At 42.8% G+C, this 22,314-nt stretch overlaps 1 protein-coding gene across 1 annotated transcript; it reads left to right on the top strand.

The window, feature by feature from the left end:
* Positions 1-3,867: 3,867 nt before the first annotated feature.
* Positions 3,868-21,671, top strand: LOC311136371 (excitatory amino acid transporter 1-like; the record flags this gene model as incomplete). The annotated part of the gene is made up of 7 exons (XM_084170474.1): positions 3,868-4,070; positions 4,194-4,236; positions 17,365-17,636; positions 18,342-18,575; positions 18,872-19,066; positions 19,363-19,497; positions 20,225-21,671. The coding sequence occupies 7 exons, from the start codon at positions 3,868-3,870 to the stop codon at positions 20,427-20,429; spliced, it is 1,287 nt and encodes a 428-aa protein (XP_084026600.1). The 3' UTR covers positions 20,430-21,671.
* Positions 21,672-22,314: the final 643 nt, after the last annotated feature.

The raw sequence follows: 22,314 nt of genomic DNA, 5'->3' as shown, positions 1-22,314 counted from the left end.
GTTTTTGTTATTCCATTTTTCAGGTGTGCATGAGTTTTTTCGTATGAATAAATATCCTCCAGGATAGACTGATGAGTTGCCATGGTGTATTATGGATGCAGATCTGCACCTGCAGGGCTCCATGCTTCCTGTGTTCAGGGTCCTTTGACGCTTGTCATGGATGGTTTCATAATGGAAAAAAATTGCTGGCTTTTATGTTGGGACTAAAATACTTGCTCTCTTCTCAAGGTTGTGTGACTATTTTATCATGAAAATATCAATTTATGTACGTTGTTTGTTATTTTGACTACACACCATATGGTCAAGATTTGCTATAAGAAAAAGAGCTATCCTTTTTTCTCTTATCAACTGCATTGCAATGTCAATGTGAACATCTGCATGTGCCATTTCGACTGCACGTGTATTGTCATGTGCCATTTCAACTGCACGTGTATTGTCATGTGCCATTTCAACTGCACGTGTATTGTCATGTGCCATTTCAACTGCACGTGTATTGTCATGTGCCATTTCAACTGCACGTGTATTGTCATGTGCCATTTCAACTGCACGTGTATTGTCATGTGCCATTTCAACTGCACGTGTATTGTCATGTGCCATTTCAACTGCACGTGTATTGTCATGTGCCATTTCAACTGCACGTGTATTGTCATGTGCCATTTCATCTCTTCTCCACTAGCTATCACCAAGGTAAGGGCCGGTCCGACCCATTGGTTCAGGTTCTCTGGGTGTCTAAGAGGTGTGTGAGACACCCCTAGTCCTGTCTGCAGTCATGACCAGTAATGAGGACACTCTCCCGGCTTCGGATTCCCACACTAGGATGCAGCGGATCCGGGAGGGCATCCACATAAGGACCATGAAGGCCAAACGGAAAGTGGAGGACATCTCTAAAGAAGATGTCCAGGCCTTCTTCAAGAAGCACGCCTTCGTGCTCTTTACTGTAGCAGCCGTCGTTGTAGGTGAGTGAACCCCCCCCCCCCCCTCAATGCCACACACCCCTCCACTCACACACATAGGCCTACATACACAGTACACACAAACAGTCCTACATACTCACCCACACACTTTGAAACCCATGCTCTCCTATTGTAATCCAAAATCCCATAGGGAGGACTCACCTACATACCTCATTCTAGATGTGATTGAGAGACACAGAGCCTCTCATTGTCCTCTGCTCTACATGCAGTTTCATGTTCATGTTTCAAGCACACTAATCAGCTCTTCTGATTCTCCAGGTATAATCCTAGGCTTTGCACTGCGTCCCTATAAGATGACCTACCGAGAGGTGAAGTACTTCTCTTTCCCTGGAGAGCTGTTGATGAGGATGCTGCAGATGCTGGTGCTTCCCCTGCTGGTATCCAGTCTAATCACAGGTACACCAAGTCACTATACGGATGCCCTGCGCCAGAGGCAAGTTTAGATGTTTTGAACATGCAGATGAGGGGTGGATTTAGTGGTGTTTGAAATACAGGTGTGGAGGCCCAAGGGAAAAGGGGGAATGCCAAAGGAGCTTGAGGCACAAGCACAGGTACTGTAACTTGTGCTTAATCCGTGTTAAATCTATTATTCTCCAGATTCCCGTTGGTCTCTAGGTTCTGGCATGGAGACAGTCACTTCATTGTACTCCTTTGCTATTAAAATGTGGTGCAGAGAATGAGGGAGGAGGGATGGAGGGATGGAGGGAGTGGTGCTAGCTTCAGTAGAAAAGACACCCACTGCCTGTGGGTCTGAGAGGGTAGCTTTGGGATGGGCACCCCCTTGCACCTCTTCCTCCTGCTTCGCTTCACATGGATAAAAGCACACAATGTGCCCCACTTTCTCCACAGCTGTATTGTTTTGTGGCATTCCATGACCACCTAGCACCACAATACTGTAAGTGGTTTGGAGGATGGTGGGGTAAGAGGTTACATCCCAGAAAAGAGGCCCACTGCCCGGGTACACAAGCGGACATCTCCCTGAGTCCTCCACAAGGTTAGGATCCATATGACCTAGCTTGGTATGATGTGCAGTATAAATGACATCACTATGCTAATGCTGAGGGATTTACTGTGACCTTGAAACTAGACCTGCAGCAGCAATCTCTAGTCATTTCTCAAAGTAAGATTGAGCTGATCTGTACTGTATCTAATTTTAAACTTACCTCTTTTTAAACTAACCTCCTTTTAAACTAACCTAATTTGTGAATGTTCACACTCACTTGAAAGAAGCTGTGAATGTTTACTAAGTATACTTTCTCTGATACCACTTTAAACACCCTAAAAAACGTTTATTGTGGAGTGAAAGGCAGAAAAGGAGAAGTATGCGTGGGGTAATTTAAAAAAAAAAATTCCCTCTTTGTAGTAACCCCTGAAAAGAACCCACATGAGTCATTTCTTTAGTCCTGTGAAATTGGTCACACAGGCTTGTTTGCAGTTTCCATGGCGATGTGGAGATGCAAAGTCGTTATGGGGGCATGGCAAGTGGACAAGTTTCTGAGGACTGAGGGCAGAGACAGAAAAAAAGAGAAAGGGAGAAACAGGGAGAGATAGAGAAAGAAAGAGAGAGAGGGAAAGAAAGGCAGAAAGAAAGAAAGGCAGAAAGAAAGAAAGAAAGAAAGAAAGAAAGAAAGAAAGAAAGAAAGAAAGAAAGGCAGAAAGGCAGAAAGAAAGAAAGAAAGAAAGAAAGAAAGAAAGAAAGAAAGAAAGAAAGAAAGAAAGAAAGAAAGAAAGAAAGAAAGAAAGAAAGAAAGAAAGAAAGAAAGAAAGAAAGAAAGAAAGAAAGAAAGAAAGAAAGAAAGAAAGAAAGAAAGAAAGAAAGGCACAGAGCAGAGAGAGACACAGAAAGGAGCAGAGGCACAGGGCAGCAGAGGGGTGATTGTGGGAGAGGGAGGCGGAAGGAAGGAGATTGAGAGCTGAACGAGGGTTAAATGGAGGGTGAGGGGGTTTAGTCTAATGGCAGTGCCCCTAACAGGATTAAAGCACAGACATCTCGCTTACACAAAAAATGCTTACTCCATCAGCCCACTGAATGGGGATAACACACCAGAACAGACCCTGACACCTTGGAAAATCCAAAGCAAACTTTATTGCAACGCTTTGTCAGGTTGAGGTCTTTCTCTATAATGGCTCGTTGTTTGGCTCTCTTACCCTTGGTCTTTTTGTAAGATTTAGACAGAGAGATGTCAGTAGGCAGAAGCAAACCATAATCGTTATCTAATTTCAGATGGAGAACGTCAGTATTTTTGCTCGCCTGTTTGTTTTGCTACTACCCTGGTTTGCAATCGCACTATGACTTCTGTCAGATGACTGTCAGGCAGCCCATTAATCTGGACACCCGTTGACTCTTTGTATTAGGCTGCATTCTCCAGCAGGTCAGATAATCTCTTGTCTACAATAATGAGAGATGGGGAGGAGGAGAGTGACTGCCAGGGCAGTAGACTAGTTCACACTGAGGTAATCTACTAGTCTCTTGATGTTCCATCTGATAGTCCCAGTTCACTGAGTTCAACCTCATTTTCACCCATTGTCTGATGATGAGATATCTGAGAACCCTGCTGTTCCAATACCAGCCAACAATTGCCTACGTTACGGCATAGACACTTCTCTACAATTCTGTGGCCCCTCAGTTCTCACAGTGTACCTGTCTCTGCCTCAGGGCATTGGGTTTTCCTTGACTAGAGCAAGGACTCACCCTTCTGTCCCTCAGGCTCCAACACCATCCAACACATCAGCATAGCTTCAGGAGCTAGCCAGAATGCAGGCTAATATGGCTACAGGCAATTGCTATTTCAAGTGTTTTCATGCCACTGCTATGAAGAAATGTTAGAAATGTTGCACAATGGGATAATACTGTTCTTCTAAACAACATCTCCTCTGTCTCTCCTAACCAGGCATGGCAGCGCTGGACAGTAAGGCTTCAGGAAAGATGGGTATGCGAGCTGTGGTGTATTACATGACCACCACCATTATCGCTGTCATCATAGGCATCATTGTGGTGCTCATGATCCACCCTGGGAAAGGATCTAAGGATGAGTTCATGAAACAGTCGAAGATAGAGGACATCAGCCCTGCCGACGCCTTCTTGGATCTCATCAGGTAGCTAGCTGCATACTACTGTAGGAGGAGGGTCAGGGGTTTGGTGGAGGAAATATGAACTGTTTTTGTGCCATTGTACCCCTGTGTTCATTTGATTGTGATGATCATGCTCTTTCATTTCAGAAACATGTTTCCACCAAACATGGTCCAGGCCTGCACACAGCAGGTAAAGCATCTAATGACTTTGTTAATACAAACGTAAGCTACGAATGTAACTATGGTTCTACGAATACCTTGAAGACTGTCAGTACGGTTGAAATTATGGATTATATCTCTCGCGCTCCGCACAGGTCGAGTAATAATAACAAAATCACGCCGGTGACGTGACAGCGTGGTAGGACGCGCCCCGCAGTTCATATAAAATCGGAGAATCTTCTTGCCCAAAGATTCGGAGTGACAGGAAAGTACTGACGGTCTTCCAGGTACAGTGCGTTGCAAAAGTATTCATCCCCCTTGGCGTTTTTCCTATTTTGTTGCATTACAACCTGTAATTTAAATTGATTTTTTTTGGATTTCATGTAATGGACATACACAAAATAGTCCAAATTGGTGAAGTGAAATGAAAAAAATAACTTGTTTCAAAGAATTCAAAAAAATAAATAGCGGAAAATTGGTGCGTACATATGTATTCACCCCCTTTGCTATGAAGCCCCTAAATAAGATATTGTGCAACCAATTACCTTCAGAAGTCACATACAGTGAGGGAAAAAAGAATTTGATCCCCTGCTGATTTTGTACGTTTGCCCACTGACAAAGAAATGATCAGTCTATAATTTTAATGGTAGGTTTATTTGAACAGTGAGAGACAGAATAACAACAAAACAATCCAGAAAAACGCATGTCAAAAATGTTATAAATTGATTTGCATTTTAATGAGGGAAATAAGTATTTGACCCCTCTGCAAAACATGACTTAGTACTTGGTGGCAAAACCCTTGTTGGCAATCACAGAGGTCAGACGTTTCTTGTAGTTGGCCACCAGGTTTGCACACATCTCAGGAGGGATTTTGTCCCACTCCTCTTTGCAGATCTTCTCCAAGTCATTAAGGTTTCGAGGCTGACGTTTGGCAACTCGAACCTTCAGCTCCACAGATTTTCTATGGGATTAAGGTCTGGAGACTGGCTAGGCCACTCCAGGACCTTCATGTGCTTCTTCTTGAGCCACTCCTTTGTTGCCTTGGCCGTGTGTTTTGGGTCATTGTCATGCTGGAATACCCATCCACGACCCATTTTCAATGCCCTGGCTGAGGGGAGGAGGTTCTCACCCAAGATTTGACGGTACATGGCCCCGTCCATCATCCCTTTGATGCGGTGAAGTTGTCCTGTCCCCTTAGCAGAAAAACACCCCCAAAGCATAATGTTTCCACCTCCATGTTTGACGGTGGGGATGGTGTTCTTGGGGTCATAGGCAGCATTCCTCCTCCTCCAAACACGGCGAGTTGAGTTGATGCCAAAGAGCTCGATTTTGGTCTCATCTGACCACAACACTTTCACCCAGTTCTCCTCTGAATCATTCAGATGTTCATTGGCAAACTTCAGACGGGCATGTACAGTGGGGAGAACAAGTATTTGATACACTGCCGATTTTGCAGGTTTTCCTACTTACAAAGCATGTAGAGGTCTGTAATATTTATCATAGGTACACTTCAACTGTGAGAGACGGAATCCAGAAAATCACATTGTATGATTTTTAAGTAATTAATTTACATTTTATTGCATGACATAAGTATTTGATCACCTACCAACCAGTAAGAATTCCAGCTCTCACAGACCTGTTAGTTTTTCTTTAAGAAGCCCTCCTGTTCTCCACTCATTACCTGTATTAACTGCACCTGTTTGAATTCGTTACCTGTATAAAAGACACCTGTCCACACACTCAATCAAACAGACTCCAACCTATCCACAATGGCCAAGACCAGAGAGCTGTGTAAGGACATCAGGGATAAAATTGTAGACCTGCACAAGGTTGGGATGGGCTACAGGACAATAGGCAAGCAGCTTGGTGAGAAGGCAACAACTGTTGGCGCAATTATTAGAAAATGTTCAAGATGATGGTCAATCACCCTTGGTCTGGGGTCCATGCAAGATCTCACCTCGTGGGGCATCAATGATCATGAGGAAGGTGAGGGATCAGCCCAGAACTACACGGCAAGACCTGGTCAATGACCTGAAGAGAGCTGGGACCACAGTCTCAAAGAAAACCATTAGTAACACACTACGCCGTCATGGATTAAAATCCTGCAGCGCACGCAAGGTCCCCCTGCTCAAGCCAGCGCATGTCCAGGCCCGTCTGAAGTTTGCCAATGACCATCTGGATGATCCAGAGGAGGAATGGGAGAAGGTCATGTGGTCTGATGAGAAAAAAATAGAGCTTTTTGGTCTAAACTCCACTCGCCGTGTTTGGAGGAAGAAGAAGGATGAGTACAACCCCAAGAACACCATCCCAACCGTGAAGCATGGAGGTGGAAACATCATTCTTTGGGGATGCTTTTCTGCAAAGGGGACAGGATGACTGCACCGTATTGAGGGGAGGATGGATGGGGCCATGTATCGCGAGATCTTGGCCAACAACCTCCTTCCCTCAGTAAGAGCATTGAAGATGGGTCGTGGCTGGGTCTTCCAGCATGACAACGACCTGAAACACACAGCCAGGGCAACTAAGGAGTGGCTCCGTAAGAAGCATCTCAAGGTCCTGGATTGGCCTAGCCAGTCTCCAGACCTGAACCCAATAGAAAATCTTTGGAGGGAGCTGATAGTCCGTATTGCCCAGCGACAGCCCCGAAACCTGAAGGATCTGGAGAAGGTCTGTATGGAGGAGTGGGCCAAAATCCCAAATATTAAGTTCTGCTTTTCTGATGTATCAAATACTTATGTCATGCAATAAAATGCAAATTAATTACTTAAAAATCATACAATGTGATTTTCTGGATTTTTGTTTTAGATTCCGTCTCTCACAGTTTAAGTGTACCTATGATAAAAATTACTGGAAAACCTGCAAAATCGGCAGTGTATCAAATACTTGTTCTCCCCACTGTATATGTGCTTTCTTGAGCATGGGGACCTTGCGGGCGTTGCAGGATTTCAGTCCTTCACGGCGTAGTGTGTTACCAATTGTTTTCTTGGTGACTATGGTCCCAGCTGCCTTGAGATCATTGACAAGATCCTCCCGTGTAGTTCTGGGCTGATTCCTCACCGTTTTCATGATCATTGCAACTCCACGAGGTGAGATCTTGCATGGAGCCCCAGGCTGAGGGAGATTGACAGTTATTTTGTGTTTCTTCCATTTGCGAATAATCGCACCAACTGTTGTCACCTTCTCACCAAGCTGCTTGGCGATGGTCTTGTAGCCCATTCTAGCCTTGTTTAGGTCTACAATCTTGTCCCTGACATCCTTGGAGAGCTCTTTGGTCTTGGCCATGGTGGAGAGTTTGGAATCTGATTGATTGATTGCTTCTGTGGACAGGTGTCTTTTATACAGGTAACAAGCTGAGATTAGGAGCACTCCCTTTAAGAGTGTGGTCCTAATCTCAGCTCGTTACCTGTATAAAAGACACCTGGGAGCCAGAAATCTTTCTGATTGAGAGGGGGTCAAATACTTATTTCCCTCATTAAAATGCAAATCAATTTATAACATTTTTGACATGCGTTTTTCTGGATTTTTTGGTTGTTATTCTGTCTCTCACTGTTCAAAGAAACCTACCATTAAAATTATAGACTGATCATTTCTTTGTCAGTGGGCAAACGTACAAAATCAGCAGGGGATCAAATACTTTTTTCCCTCACTGTAATTAGTTAAATAAAGTACACCTGTGTGCAATCTAAGTGTCACATGATCTTAGTATATATCCAACTGTTCTGAAAGGCCCCAGAGTCTGCAACACAACTAAGCAAGGGGTACCACCAAGCAAGCAAGCTGCACCATGAAGACCAAGGAGCTCTCCAAACAGGTCAGGGACCAAGTTGTGGAGAAGTACAGATGAGGGTTGGGTTATAAAATAATATCTGAAACTTTGAACATCCCACGGAGCACCATTAAATCCATTATTAAAAAATTGAATGAATATGGCACCACAACAAACCTGCCAAGAGAGGGCCACCCACCAAAACTCACGGACCAGGCAAGGAGGGCATTAATCAGAGAGGCAACAAAGATACCAAATATAACCCTGAAGGAGCTGCAAAGCTCCACAGCAGAGATTGGAGTATCTGTCCATAGGACCACTTTAAGCCATACACTCCACAGAGCTGGGCTTTACGGAAGAGTGGCCAGAAAAAAGCCATTGCTTCAAGAAAAAAATAAGCAAACACGTTTGGTGTTCGCCAAAAGGCATGTGGGAGCCTCCCCAAACATATGGAAGAAGGTACTCTGGTCAGATGAGACTAAAATTGAGCTTTTTGGCCATCAAGGAAAATCGCTATGTCTGGCGCAAACCCAACACCTCTCATTACCTCGGGAACACCATCCCCACAGTGAAGCATGGTGGTGGCAGCATCATGCTGTGGGATGTTTTTCATCGGCAGGGACTGGGAAACTGCTCAGAATTGAAGGAATGACGGATGGTGCTAAATACAGGGAAATCCTTGAGGGAAACCTGTTTCAGTATTCCAGAGATTTGAGACTGGGACGGAGGTTCACCTTCCAGCAGGACAATGACCCTAAGCATACTGCTAAAGCAACACTCGAGTGGCTTAAGGGGAAACATTGAAATGTCTTGGAATGGCCTAGTCAAAGCCCAGACCTCAATCCAATTGAGAATCTGTGGTATGACTTAAAGATTGCTGTACACCAGCGGAACCCATCCAACTTGAAGGAGCTGGAGCAGTTTTGCCTTGAAGAATGAGAAAAAATCCCAGTGGCTAGATGTGCCAAGCTTATAGAGACATACCCCAAGAGACTTGCAGCTGCAATTGCTGCAAAAGGTGGCTCTACAAAGTATTGACTTTGGGGGGGTGAATAGTTATGCACGCTCAAGTGTTCTGTTATTTTGTCTTATTTCTTGTTAGTTTCACCCCCCAAAATATTTTGCATCTTCAAAGTGGTAGGCATGTTGTGTCAATCAAATGATACAAACCCCCCAAAAATCCATTTTAATTCCAGGTTGTAAGGCAACAAAATAGGAAGAATGCCAAGGGGGGTGAATACTTTCGCAAGCCATTGTATTTGTAGAACCATAGTTACAATCGTTACTGTTCTACTTCATACCTTTCAGACCGTCAGTTCGGTTGAAAGTATGGATGACTCATAACAAAAAGGTCGCGATTAATAGCACTATTAACCTCTGATTAATGCGCCAATGTCACTGGGAGAATGGCAGACCCCATAGTGTGGCAGGATAAGACGTTGTCCTTGTAAAATCTTAAGAATGTGCAGGGCGACGACCAGGTAGCAGCAGCACATATCTCATTCAGGGGGACGCATTTCAGCGGAGCCCAGGATGTGGTGACACTTCTGGTAGAGTGACATATCACACCCTCTGGAACAGGCAGCCTACACCCTTGTAGGCCTGAGCGATGACATCCACAACCTAGTGTGAAAGTCTCTGCTTGGACAATGCAAGGCCTTTTGACTTCCCACCGAAGCACAGGAACAGCTGGTCTGACTTCCTGTAGTGCTCTGAGGCTTGCATATAGAGTTTTGTGGGCTTTCCCTCTCTTGGTGGCCCCGGGTGGGTCCTGGTGAACAACGCCGGACGCTGGTAAATTATCTGTGAAAACCAGGCCCTCAACTCTGGCTAGCCGCGCTTCCCTCACCTTCACAGGCAGGATGGAGCAGTTAATGCAGGGGTCAGAGAGGGCCTCTCGCAGGTGGCCAATGCTTAGGCAGGCGGGGCACAGGTCATGACCATCTTCCACTTGTAGTTCAGCTTCAAATGAGGAGCAGCCAGTGTCTCAGCTAAGAATGTGAAGAAAAAAAAAAATATATATATATATATTCTCATGCAAATATACTAATTAATCAAATTAACTAATATAATAGTAACCGGAGACTGTATTACAGAGCAGCTACCACAATACACAGTAAAGGTAGAGGGCTGCAATAATCTGCCAGAGCCTAGCTACAACCTCAGGGCTGGAGCAGGAGAGATACCATGTTTAAACGTAGGATTATTTATGAGAAACATGCACGAATGGCCGTCGTTTGGTAAGCCAAGATGACGACACACAGTGGCTGCTAGGTGGAGTTGGTAAGCTAGCTAGCTTGTAGCGTGCTAGTAATACCAGGGGAGAGGGATGCCTGGGGAGGCAGTCCGAATCTCATGTCGTATAGCTGGCTAGGCTAACAATCTTCCTAGACAGCGTGCACGCTATGAGACGTGGTTATCTAGGGAAAGTGACCCGTTCGAGTTTTAAATAGTCGAAGGACGACTAGTGCCCAGTGGCCTCGATAACGAGCACGGCAGTGGAGGATATCTTGACAAGTTTAGCACCGGAGTACAGTAGCCAACACACACACACTAGCTGGTGGGCCATTAATGTCAGCACAAGACAAGGAAGCCCGATATCCACCGATATAAAAGGGATAGGTAGGAGAGAGCTGTCACACAGCCTTGGAGGGTGAATTTCGCACTTGACCCACAGGTCACAGGCTGTTGATGACAGACTGTCAGTACACACAACTGACACAGAGTTTAGCTTACCCTACCGCAGCGGTTCCCAAACTAAGGGTCGCGACCCCATGTGGGGTCGCCTGATATGAAAATGGGATAGCGGGAGAATTTCCAAAATCCTGATTTAAAAAAGAATAATAATGATAATAATAATTATATATATATATATTATAATATCGTCTTTGTATCTCAAAATCATTGTAATGGGATTAACCTTAAAAATCTAAATGAAAATTATTCAAATCTAAAAGAGAAAATTCAACCAAAATGTTGTTCTCTATACATGTCGGGGGATGCTATTCACGAGAACCTATTGTTCTGTCTCACGATTCCCGAGCATGAAACGGCACATGGGATGTTCAGTGTGCTGCGTGGCTATATTGACGAAAAACTGATTCCATGCATTTTGCACAGATGGGGCTCCATCTATGGCGGGCAGGCCTCTGCTTCTAGTTATGAATGTGTCTCCCTCTGCCATATGCACGCATTGTATGATACACCGAGAGCAATTGGCGGCAAAAGAGCTGAGCACAGAACTCTGAGATACAGTGGGGAAAAAAAGTATTTAGTCAGCCACCAATTGTGCAAGTTCTCCCACTTAAAAAAATTAGAGAGGCCTGTAATTTTCATCATAGGTACACGTCAACTATGACAGACAAATTGAGGAAAAAAAATCCAGACAATCACATTGTAGGATTTTTAATGAATTTATTTGCAAATTATGGTGGAAAATAAGTATTTGGTCACCTACAAACAAGCAAGATTTCTGGCTCTCACAGACCTGTAACTTCTTCTTTAAGAGGCTCCTCTGTCCTCCACTCGTTACCTGTATTAATGGCACCTGTTTGAACTTGTTATCAGTATAAAAGACACCTGTCCACAACCTCAAACAGACACTCCAAACTCCACTATGGCCAAGACCAAAGAGCTGTCAAAGGACACCAGAAACAAAATTGTAGACCTGCACCAGTCTGGGAAGACTGAATCTGCAATAGGTAAGCAGTTTGGTTTGAAGAAATCAACTGTGGGAGCAATTATTAGGAAATGGAAGACATACAAGACCACTGATAATCTCCCTCGATCTGGGGCTCCACGCAAGATCTCACCCCGTGGGGTCAAAATGATCACAAGAACGGTGAGCAAAAATCCCAGAACCACACGGGGGGACCTAGTGAATGACCTGCAGAGAGCTGGGATCAAAGTAACAAAGCCTACCATCAGTAACACACTACGCCGCCAGGGACTCAAATCCTGCAGTGCCAGACGTGTCCCCCTGCTTAAGCCAGTACATGTCCAGGCCCGTCTGAAGTTTGTTAGAGTGCATTTGGATGATCCAGAAGAGGATTGGGAGAATGTCATATGGTCAGATGAAACCAAAATAGAACTTTTTGGTAAAAACTCAACTCGTCGTGTTTGGAGGACAAAGAATGCTGAGTTGCATCCAAAGAACACCATACCTACTGTGAAGCATGGGGGTGGAAACATCATGCTTTGGGGCTGTTTTTCTGCAAAGGGACCAGGACGACTGATCCGTGTAAAGGAAAGAATGAATGGGGCCATGTATCGTGAGATTTTGAGTGAAAACCTCCTTCCATCAGCAAGGGCATTGAAGATAAAACGTGGCTGGGTCTTTCAGCATGACAATGATCCCAAACACACTGCCCGGGCAACGAAGGAGTGGCTTCGTAAGAAGCATTTCAAGGTCCTGGAGTGGCCTAGCCAGTCTCCAGATCTCAACCCCATAGAAAATCTTTGGAGGGAGTTGAAAGTCTGTGTTGCCCAGCGACAGCCCCAAAACATCACTGCTCTAGAGGAGATCTGCATGGAGGAATGGGCCAAAATACCAGCAACAGTGTGTGAAAACCTTGTGAAGACTTACAGAAAACGTTTGACCTGTGTCATTGCCAACAAAGGGTATATAACAAAGTATTGAGAAACTTTTGTTATTGACCAGATACTTATTTTCCACCATAATTTGCAAATAAATTCATATAAAATCCTACAATGTGATTTTCTGGAAAAACAAATCTCATTTTGTCTGTCATAGTTGACGTGTACCTATGATGAAAATTACAGGCCTCTCTCATCTTTTTAAGTGGGAGAACTTGCACAATTGGTGGCTGACTAAATACTTTTTTTCCCCACTGTATACTGCAGCAGGTAACTTCAATTGTAAACTTTGTCAAACCACATCCACTGCGTGCACGCCTGTTCACAAAACTATGTGGAGGCATGACAATGTTCTATTTCATACCGAGGCTTGGTGGTTATTGAGTGTTCAAACGATTTTTCACATTGAACACAAGCATGCAGGGGAAATACAAAAACATTCTACAGATGAGTGACCGAATAAGTGGATTCAGAGGAAAGAAATGTAAGTGTCCTACACGAGTGATGACTGCTCACCTCCAACGCTTGGAAGAGCACTTTGGGACCTACTTCCCAATCCGTTTTACTGTGATCCTGGCTCAGTTGACATGCCGGTAAGTGAAATCGAACAACTAATCGAGCTGTCATGTGACCGAATGCATTCACAGGTCACTACGGAGGAGTTTTGGTTCCTGACTCAAAGGGAATACCCTGCCGTCTCCCTCTGAACATTAATGCCACATTCAAAACAACTGGGAACTCGGAAGTGGGAACTCGGAAATTTCAGACTTCAGTGCATTCAAGACAACTAGGAACTCGGGGAAAAAATGAGCTCAGACTGGGAAAAACTGTTTTGAACGGTCATCCAACTTGGAATTCCAACTAGGGAACTCTGGCCTCTTTCTAGAGCTCCGACTTTCCGACCTAAAGATCACTGACGTTATGATTTTACCTCGTATTTTTCTGAGATCCAAGTTGTCTTGAAAGCACCATAAAAATCATGGTACCCTTCACCAGCTCATATCTGTGTGAAGCTGGATTCAGTGCTCTCGTCTGCATTAAAACCAAATATTGATCCAGGTTGGATGTGACAGCAGAGATGAGGTGCGCACTGTCGACCACGCCCCCTGATTTTGAGAAGCTCTGACGCAACATGCATCAAGCACACCCATTTCATTAGTGGTGGTGAGACAAGAGACATTATGTCAGACTAATTTGGAATTGACTGTCATAGCCCCACATTAAAAGTACAGTTGAAGTTGGAAGTTTACATACAGTTAGGTTGGAGTCATTAAAACTCGTTTTCAAACCACTCCACAAATTTCTTGTTAACAAACTATAGTTTTGGCAAGTCGGTTAGGACATCTACTTTGTGCATGACACAAGTAATTTTTCCAAAAATTGTTAACAGACAGATTATTTCACTTATAATTCACTGTATCACAATTCCAGTGGGTCAGAAGTTTACATACACTAAGTTGACTGTGTCTTTAAACAGCTTGGAAAATTCCAGAAAATGATGTCATGGCTTTAGAAGCTTCTGATAGGCTAATTGACATCATTTGAGTCAATTGGAGGTGTACCTGTAGATGTATTTCAAGGCCTACCTTCAAACTCAGTGCCTCTTTGCTTGACATCATGAGAAAATCTAAATAAATCAGCCAAGACCTCAGAAAAAAAGTTTGGTTCATCCTTGGGAGCAATTTCCAAACGCCTGAAAGTACCACGTTCATCTGTACAAACAATAGTATGCAAGTATAAACACCATGGGACCACGCAGCCATCATACTGCTCAGGAAGGAGACGCGTTCTGTCTCCTAGAGATGAATGTACTTTGGTGCGAAAAGTGTAAATCAATCCCAGAACAACAAGGACCTTGTGAAGATGCTGGAGGAAACAGGTACAAAAGTATCTCTATCCACAGTAAAACGAGTCCTATATCGACATAACCTGAAAGGCCGCTCAGCAAGGAAGAAGCCACTGCTCCAAAACCGCCATAAAAAAGACAGACTATGTTTTGCAACTGCACATGGGGACAAAGATCTTACTTTTTGGAGAAATGTCCTCTGGTCTGATGAAACAAAAATTTAACTGTTTGGCCATAATGACCATCGTTATGTTTGGAGGAAAAAGGGGGTAGCTTGCAAGCCGAAGAATACCATCCCAACCGTGAAGCACGGGGTGGCAGCATCATGCTGTGGGGGTGCTTTGCTGCAGGAGGGACTGGTGCACTTCACAAAATAGATGGCATCATGAGGAAGGAAAATTATGTGGATATATTGAAGCAACATCTCAAGACATCAGTCAGGAAGTTAAAGCTTGGTTGCAAATGGGTCTTCCAAATGGACAATGACCCCATGCATACTTCCAAAGTTGTGGCAAAATGGCTTAAGGACAACAAAGTCAAGGTATTGGAGTGGCCCTGACCTCAATCCTATAGAAAAGTTGTGGGCAGAACTGAAAAAGCGTGTGCGAGCAAGGAGGCCTACAAACCTGACTCAGTTACACCAGCTCTGTCAGGAGGAATGGGCCAAAATTCACCCAACTTATTGTGGGAAGCTTGTGGAAGGCTACCCAAAACGTTTGACCCAAGTTAAACAATTTGAAGGCAATGCTACCAAATACTAATTGAGTGTATGTAAACTTCTGACCCACTGGGAATGTGGTGAAAGAAATAAAAGCTGAAATAAATCACTCTCTACTATTATTCTGACATTTCACATTCTTAAAATAAAGTGGTGATCCTAACTGACCTAAGACAGGGAATTTTTACTAGGATTAAATGTCAGGAATTGTGAAAAACAGAGTTTAAATGTATTTGGCTAAGGTGTATGTAAACTTCCGACTTCAACTGTATGTGATGGTGAGTTGAGAAGACAATCAGAAATACTGTTAGAATGTTTTTCAATTGACTGCCATAGCTCCAAATAAAAAAGTTAACATTGGCTGTTAATTACATTTTTTTCACATAGTTGGGCTAGCGAGAATTTGCAGATATCAAAATGGGGTCTTTGGCCAAAAAAGTTTGGGAACCGCTGCCCTACTGGGACCTGGGAAGATGCAATTAGAAAAATGGGAGCAGCAGAGCAGTCAACTTGCGCAATACGTTTGAACATCTTGGAGACAAATCTGTCCTTAATGACCATGTACTGTTATAATCTCCACCCGGCACAGCCAGAAGGGGACTTGCCACCCCTCAGAGCCTGGTTCCTCTCTAGGTTTCGTTCTAGGTTTCTGCCTTTCTAGCGAGTTTTTCCTAGCCACCGTGCTTCTACATCTGCATTGTTTGCTGTTTGGGGTTTTAGGCTGGGTTTCTGTATAGCACTTTGTGACATCTGCTGATGTAAAAAGGGCTTTATAAATAAATGTGATTGATTGATATAGATAAGATAACTTTGTGAGAAGAAATAAGAGACAGTGCGTGGTCTGATGTATGGTTTTATATGAACCGCGGGCACGTCTTCTCACACTGTGCGGGCACGTCTTCTTCACTCATACTTTCAACTGTACTGACAGTCTGAAAGGTATAAAGTAGAACAGGTTTCGTCATTCAATAAGCAGATAGGGAAAATGGGCTGGCTTACCTCCTAAGTAAACATTTGCCACAGGAAATGATTGCATTGAAATAATGACGGTAATGAAAAATGATATATTTTGCGAAATACGTTTTGTAAATGGATACATTATTGACATTTCCAGAGGAAGCTTGCAGGTTTTGGAATTTCTGAGCAAAGATAAATCATTACCATAAGAGACATAGAAACCCAGGACTGAGGGGGACTTTTACTTACACTGGAAGAAAAATTCTGACCACTAAGAACAAATGACTAAATCTGACTTCTGCTGCCATGTGTAAATAAAACATTATTACCAGACGCAGAGAAGAAAGAACCAACTTCCATTATTAATCTGAATGTTTTGGAGATGTTGCGGCATGGTTGATGGACACAGTGGGGTTTGAACTGCAATGAAGCATTGACAGTGTTGCAATAGTAGCAGTGGCGTACCGCAGTTTCGCGGGGCCCCCGCAAGGTCTGAGCAAGCCCCGCCAACCCCACATCTTTTTACATATTTTTTTATTATTTATTTAGGAGAAAACAGCTAACTTCCTACAATTCTACACATTTTGCCATGGAGCAAAGAGAAAAATTTGCAGTTTTATAGCTAATCATTGCCATGGAGCAGATAGAAAAATGTGCAGTTTGATAGCTAATCTAATGCTATTCTACACATTTTGCAATGAGGCTGAGAGAATTGTGCATTTTTAAAACTAATTTCCTACTATTCTACAAATTTTCTCATGAGGCTGAGAGATTTTTTTTTCTTCAGTTTTACAGCTAATTTCCTGTCATTCAAAACATTTCCATGGCTTTTTTTGGGGGGGGGGGGGGGGGGCAGACCATGTCCATGGGGAGCTAAACACTTTGTGGTCTGGACCCTCTCCCCATACAGGTTCGTCAGAGAGCCAGCTGGACCTTACAGAATACTGCTCCAGCCATACAGAGGCTCATTGATTAATTCATAAGGCTGAGATGAGTGGAGCAGGTGCCTTTAGACTTTTTGCTCTCTTGTCTATCAAAAGGGCACAAATCTGACAACAATCCCTAGATACCTTATCTATGTTCAGTAGATGCACATCAAAATCCCGCTTGAAGACTGGAGCACAGGCCAAAATGAAGAGGCTGAGTTATTATTCAGTAACATTACTTTAAAAAATACTATTTCAGTACCACTTTCACTAAAGGAAATGACATGCTATCATCACTTTAACAAGACAATGATAACCCATCAATCACGTAACCGGCTCTTTCCCTCCAGTTCAAAACCAAATACGGGAAGCGAATCGTCCATGTAACGGTGACAGTGAACGACTCTGTCTTCAACCTGACCAACCTGACTGAGCAGATTACCCGGGAGGAGGTGATCCCCATTCCGGGCACGGTGAACGGGGTCAATGCCCTGGGGCTGGTGGTCTTCTCCATGTGCTTTGGCCTCATCATCGGCAACATGAAGGAGCAGGGCCAGCCCCTCAGGGATTTCTTCGACAGCCTCAATGAGGCTATCATGAGACTGGTGGCAATTATCATGTGGTGAGTAGTTGGTGTGTGCATGGGTGTTTATAAGGATGGTGTGTGTGTGTGTGTGTGTGTTATGATGATGGTCCAATAATCACATTCATTAGGTGAGTGTGTGTGTTTATGCGAACCCCCTGCATTGCATGTGGTTCATGATTAGATCAGGCACAGAGAAATCTCCACATCTATGCTTTGGAATGCTAAGTCTACCTATAGAGTCTCCTGCAGAGTTGGGAGTTACTATGTGTAGCTTTATTTAGCCTCTTGCCTGAGGTATTGCGGTGAATGATCTGGTAACTATGTACAGGCATGATCTGATATAGGTCTTTAGGGTTACTGAGATAATTGCAGGACCACAATCTCATAATTGGCCAACATAGAACCGCCTCAGGGCATGTAGCTTCCTGATGCTAAATGCTTCCACAGATGAATTACAAGGCTTTGTAACCAAACCAGTGACATGTTCACTCAATTAAATCCAAAATATTCCCAGTCAGATATTTGACAGATTTAAACCAAGTTTTGTTTATGAATAAAGGTAATTTCATTGCCCGTGCTTGCAGTCTCAGAATGCACTGATGGTTTCTCAAATGTCTGTCCGTGAGAGACTAAACATTTTACTATTCAGGCCTACAGTATTACATAGAAAAATAAGTCCCTTTTAACTATGTAACCATATCCTTCCCCGGCATAACCTCTTCTCCGTATTCTGCTCTACAGGTATGCCCCAATCGGTATCCTGTTCCTCATATCGGGGAAGATCGTGGAGATGGATGACATCACTGAGATGGGTGGTCAGCTGGCCATGTACACCATCACGGTGATCATAGGCCTGTCCATCCACGCTTTCATCATCCTCCCCGGCCTGTACTTCGCCATCACACGGCTGAACCCCTTCATCTTCATCATGGGGCTGGTGGAGGCTCTCATCACAGCCCTGGGAACCTCCTCCAGGTTGGTCCCCTTACATGAATCTCCTTCTGGCCTGCTCGGACTACCCCACCAGTAGCCTCGCCTGACTTGGCCCTGACTCATGATAAATCAAAGCCTATTAGTAGGGTCAGGAGTGTTTCCTGTTTAGATTGTGGTTAGGAAAAATTCTCGGCCCTGCCTATGAGACATCACCATCCCTGTTAGTAGAGTTACTAAAGTTGACCCCCTGGAGAATATGGTGAATAGATCTAATACAAAAGAAACTAAAACAACAACCACTCAAACACCATCCGTTTCTCTCTCCGTCTCTATCTCAGCTCAGCGACCCTTCCCATCACCTTCAAGTGTCTGGAGGTGAACAACAAGGTGGATAAGCGCATCACGCGGTTTGTGTTGCCAGTGGGCGCCACCATTAACATGGATGGAACAGCACTTTACGAGGCTCTGGCAGCCATCTTCATAGCCCAGGTTAACAACATCGACATGAACTTAGGTCAGATCATTACAATCAGGTAAGAATGAGTATCTAAGGTTAATAAGCTAAGGGTTATGTTTACAGAATCAAACGGTCTTGATATGTTTACAACTACATTACATGATTTGGGCCTCCTGTAGCTCAGTTGGTAGAGCATGGCGCTTGCAACGCCAGGATTGTGGGTTTGATTCCCATGGGGGGCCAGTATGAAAAATGTATGCACTCACTAACTGTAAGTCGCTCTGGATAAGAGAGTCTGCTAAATGACCAAAATGTAAATGTAAATTTATCAAGATAAGAGTTTATAATATATCATTTTGTGTTAAAAAACAGCATCACAGCCACTGCAGCAAGTATTGGAGCTGCTGGAATCCCACAGGCTGGACTGGTCACCATGGTGATTGTGTTGACCTCTGTCGGACTTCCCACTGATGACATCACCCTCATCATTGCAGTTGATTGGTTCCTGTGAGTAATTTTTTCACATTTTCAGATTGAGAGGGGTTGCCTCATGCCTAAGAACAGCCCTTAGCCATTGGTATATTGGCCATATACCACACACCCTCATGCCTTATTGCTTAATTTAAAAGGTTGAACATCCTTTTTTATCAACTACAACCCTAGTGACACACTTGTGCTATCCCTAGGGTCTTGCTCCACTTTTTTGAATTGCATATTTTTTGCAATGAGTTTTAACATAGAAACATAATTAGGTTGCCCAAATTAATAATTTCTATTAGAATTCCCTTCCCAGAAATTACACAGCTAATTGGGTAGTGAGAAAAAATCACTCTCCTTAAACTAGGAGGGATGGAATGTGCAGACAGAGTCAAAACTTCATTTAATGAAAACATGGATGTTTCTCACAGTGATTAGAAAACGAGATAGCCTATAGGGAGTGTTCTGACTACTCTTTAGCGGTAGATTGGAATTGTCTCTGCTGATAATGCTGTGGACTATTGCCCATCTGCATTCTTTCGACTATGAGAAATATCAAGATAAACTAATCTTTCATCAACAGCAGGAAACAGGTGAAGGTTTTGAGCTGTTCCATATAACATGACCAAACGTCCAAGCGGACATAGGCTAAGGTTTTCTTTTCAAAAATGAATGTCCCGCCACTCCTCTCGACCTCTGTCTCTGACTCCTTCACCCTGGTTAAGCTTTTTCTTCTTACCTTATTCCTGGATTGTAGTGACCGGCTGCGTACCACAACCAACGTCTTGGGTGACTCCATTGGAGCAGGCATTGTGGAATTCCTATCTCGACAGGAGCTGCAGGCCAAGGATGTGGAGATGGGGAACATTGTGCTGGAGGAGAGGAAGAAACCATACCAGCTCATCTCTCAGGAAAACGACTACGAAAAAGCCAAATGCCCGAACACTGAAAGCAAGATGTAGATCAACGCTCAATAGCGCACATGCTCGCACACGCACACACACACATGGAATGTTTTGGTTCATTTTTGTTTTCAATCTATGTCATATGTGTCCAGTTATTGTCACTCTACCATATTTCCTTTCCTTTGTTATTTTGTCATTCATAAAGTCACTTTTCTATTTACTATCCAACTCTTTTTTAAATGTTTCTTTCCCTGAAGTGGCCCAATCAAATTGCATACATCCGCAGCCTCTCTACGAGATAGATAGGCTACCTGTTTTGTGGTTTGTCTGGCTATTTTTGTGTTGAGTTAAGTCATGGCCTAGAATGTGTATATGGTATAAGTAATGAGGAAAGTGATGAGGGTGTTGATGTCGGTAAGAATTTTGTAAAAAGATAGAAGGACAACGTTTGTTTGAATGAGCAAGCTTCATCCTTCACAAAATGCAACAGAGAACACATTTGTATATAACTGCCTTAATTTTGCTGGACCCCAGGAAGAGTAGCTGCTGCCTTGGCAGGGATCCATAATAAATAAATACAAATACATTTAATTTGCTACGACTAATGAAATGAGGCCCTATGAGCTGCTTCTGTGGAAAAACAACCAACTTCCTATCGTGGGTTAAATAAGCAGTAATTTAAATAAAAAATACACACCACTTTCTATTTGATTAACTTTTTTCATGCCTTCATTGGAGCCTTCAACTCCAATTTTTACTTTATTTTGATTGATACAATTTTTGAAGGTGGTGCTGTGATGCTGACAATATTGTTAAAACGAGATGTATCCAACAATCCCATTGTTATCACTATATATTCACTATTTTGTAGCCGGCCCTAAGACAAATTAGTCTCTGAAATATCCTTCACTATTTAGTATATCATTATTTTAACATAGTAGGTGTTTAATATTTGTAAGGCTTTGTAGAGTGATTGTATATAGATATATGTGTAAATTAATTATAGAATATGGATAGTTGTTTACTTGAATATGTCTTCTTTAATCTCAATGCGGAAAGATATTCGTTTTCAGGGCCTAAATGCCACTCCAATACCTTGGTTAGTAAAATCAAGGAACACAGTTTGTGATAATTACAGTATGTGTGAACTAACTCAAATGGATTTAGAAAATAAATGTTATTTTTTTCTTCTTTAAGTTTTGAGATATTATGGTTCACTTTCTGTAAAGGCAACATTTGTGGTGAAATCAATGAACTGGTAGATTTGTCTTTGGTGAATAACATTTTGAATAAAATGTAAAAAGGAATCAATGTTTGATTTTGGTGATTTGTTTTCCATTACACACATAGAGTAATAAACTGTTACATAACATGTGTTATATCAATTATAATTATGTAGGTATTAGCCTACACAGCACACAATGAAAAGTAATACATGTGCAATAAGACATGCCTTCAAATGTCTCAAAATGTCTCATATGACAACACAACCATAATAATGAATTAATATGCCTAGGTCTTTATTTTATTATCTGGTTATGATAAGGTAATAAAGATAGTTGTACTATTCATCTCATTATGGTACGAGCTACGAGTCACATTCTTCTAAATCAAGGGGTATATTTCATTAGTTTAAATTACTGGAAACTTACAGACTGTGGCTTTAAAAGGCAAATGTAATATATTGTTATGTATAATAATGTAATGATTTCATACACTGAATAATCTACAATTGTGTAGTTATGTGCGAAGATCTTTGATGGATGTAAGAAGACAAATATATTATTTATCTCAATGTGACTTCCTGGTTAAATATGAATTGCAATTGAATCGTTTGTGGACATTTGCTGCCATCTTGTGGTATGACTTGAGCAGCACTATATGCAAGCTGATAACAAAGATAAGAGTATCTACCGGCATGTGGGCTTTATCATCAGTATTT

The sequence above is a fragment of the Coregonus lavaretus genome (genome assembly GCF_964263955.1).
Source record: "Coregonus lavaretus genome assembly, chromosome: 10".
Taxonomy (NCBI): Eukaryota; Metazoa; Chordata; class Actinopteri; order Salmoniformes; family Salmonidae; genus Coregonus; species Coregonus lavaretus.
This window is presented reverse-complemented; position numbering and strand designations above follow the sequence as displayed.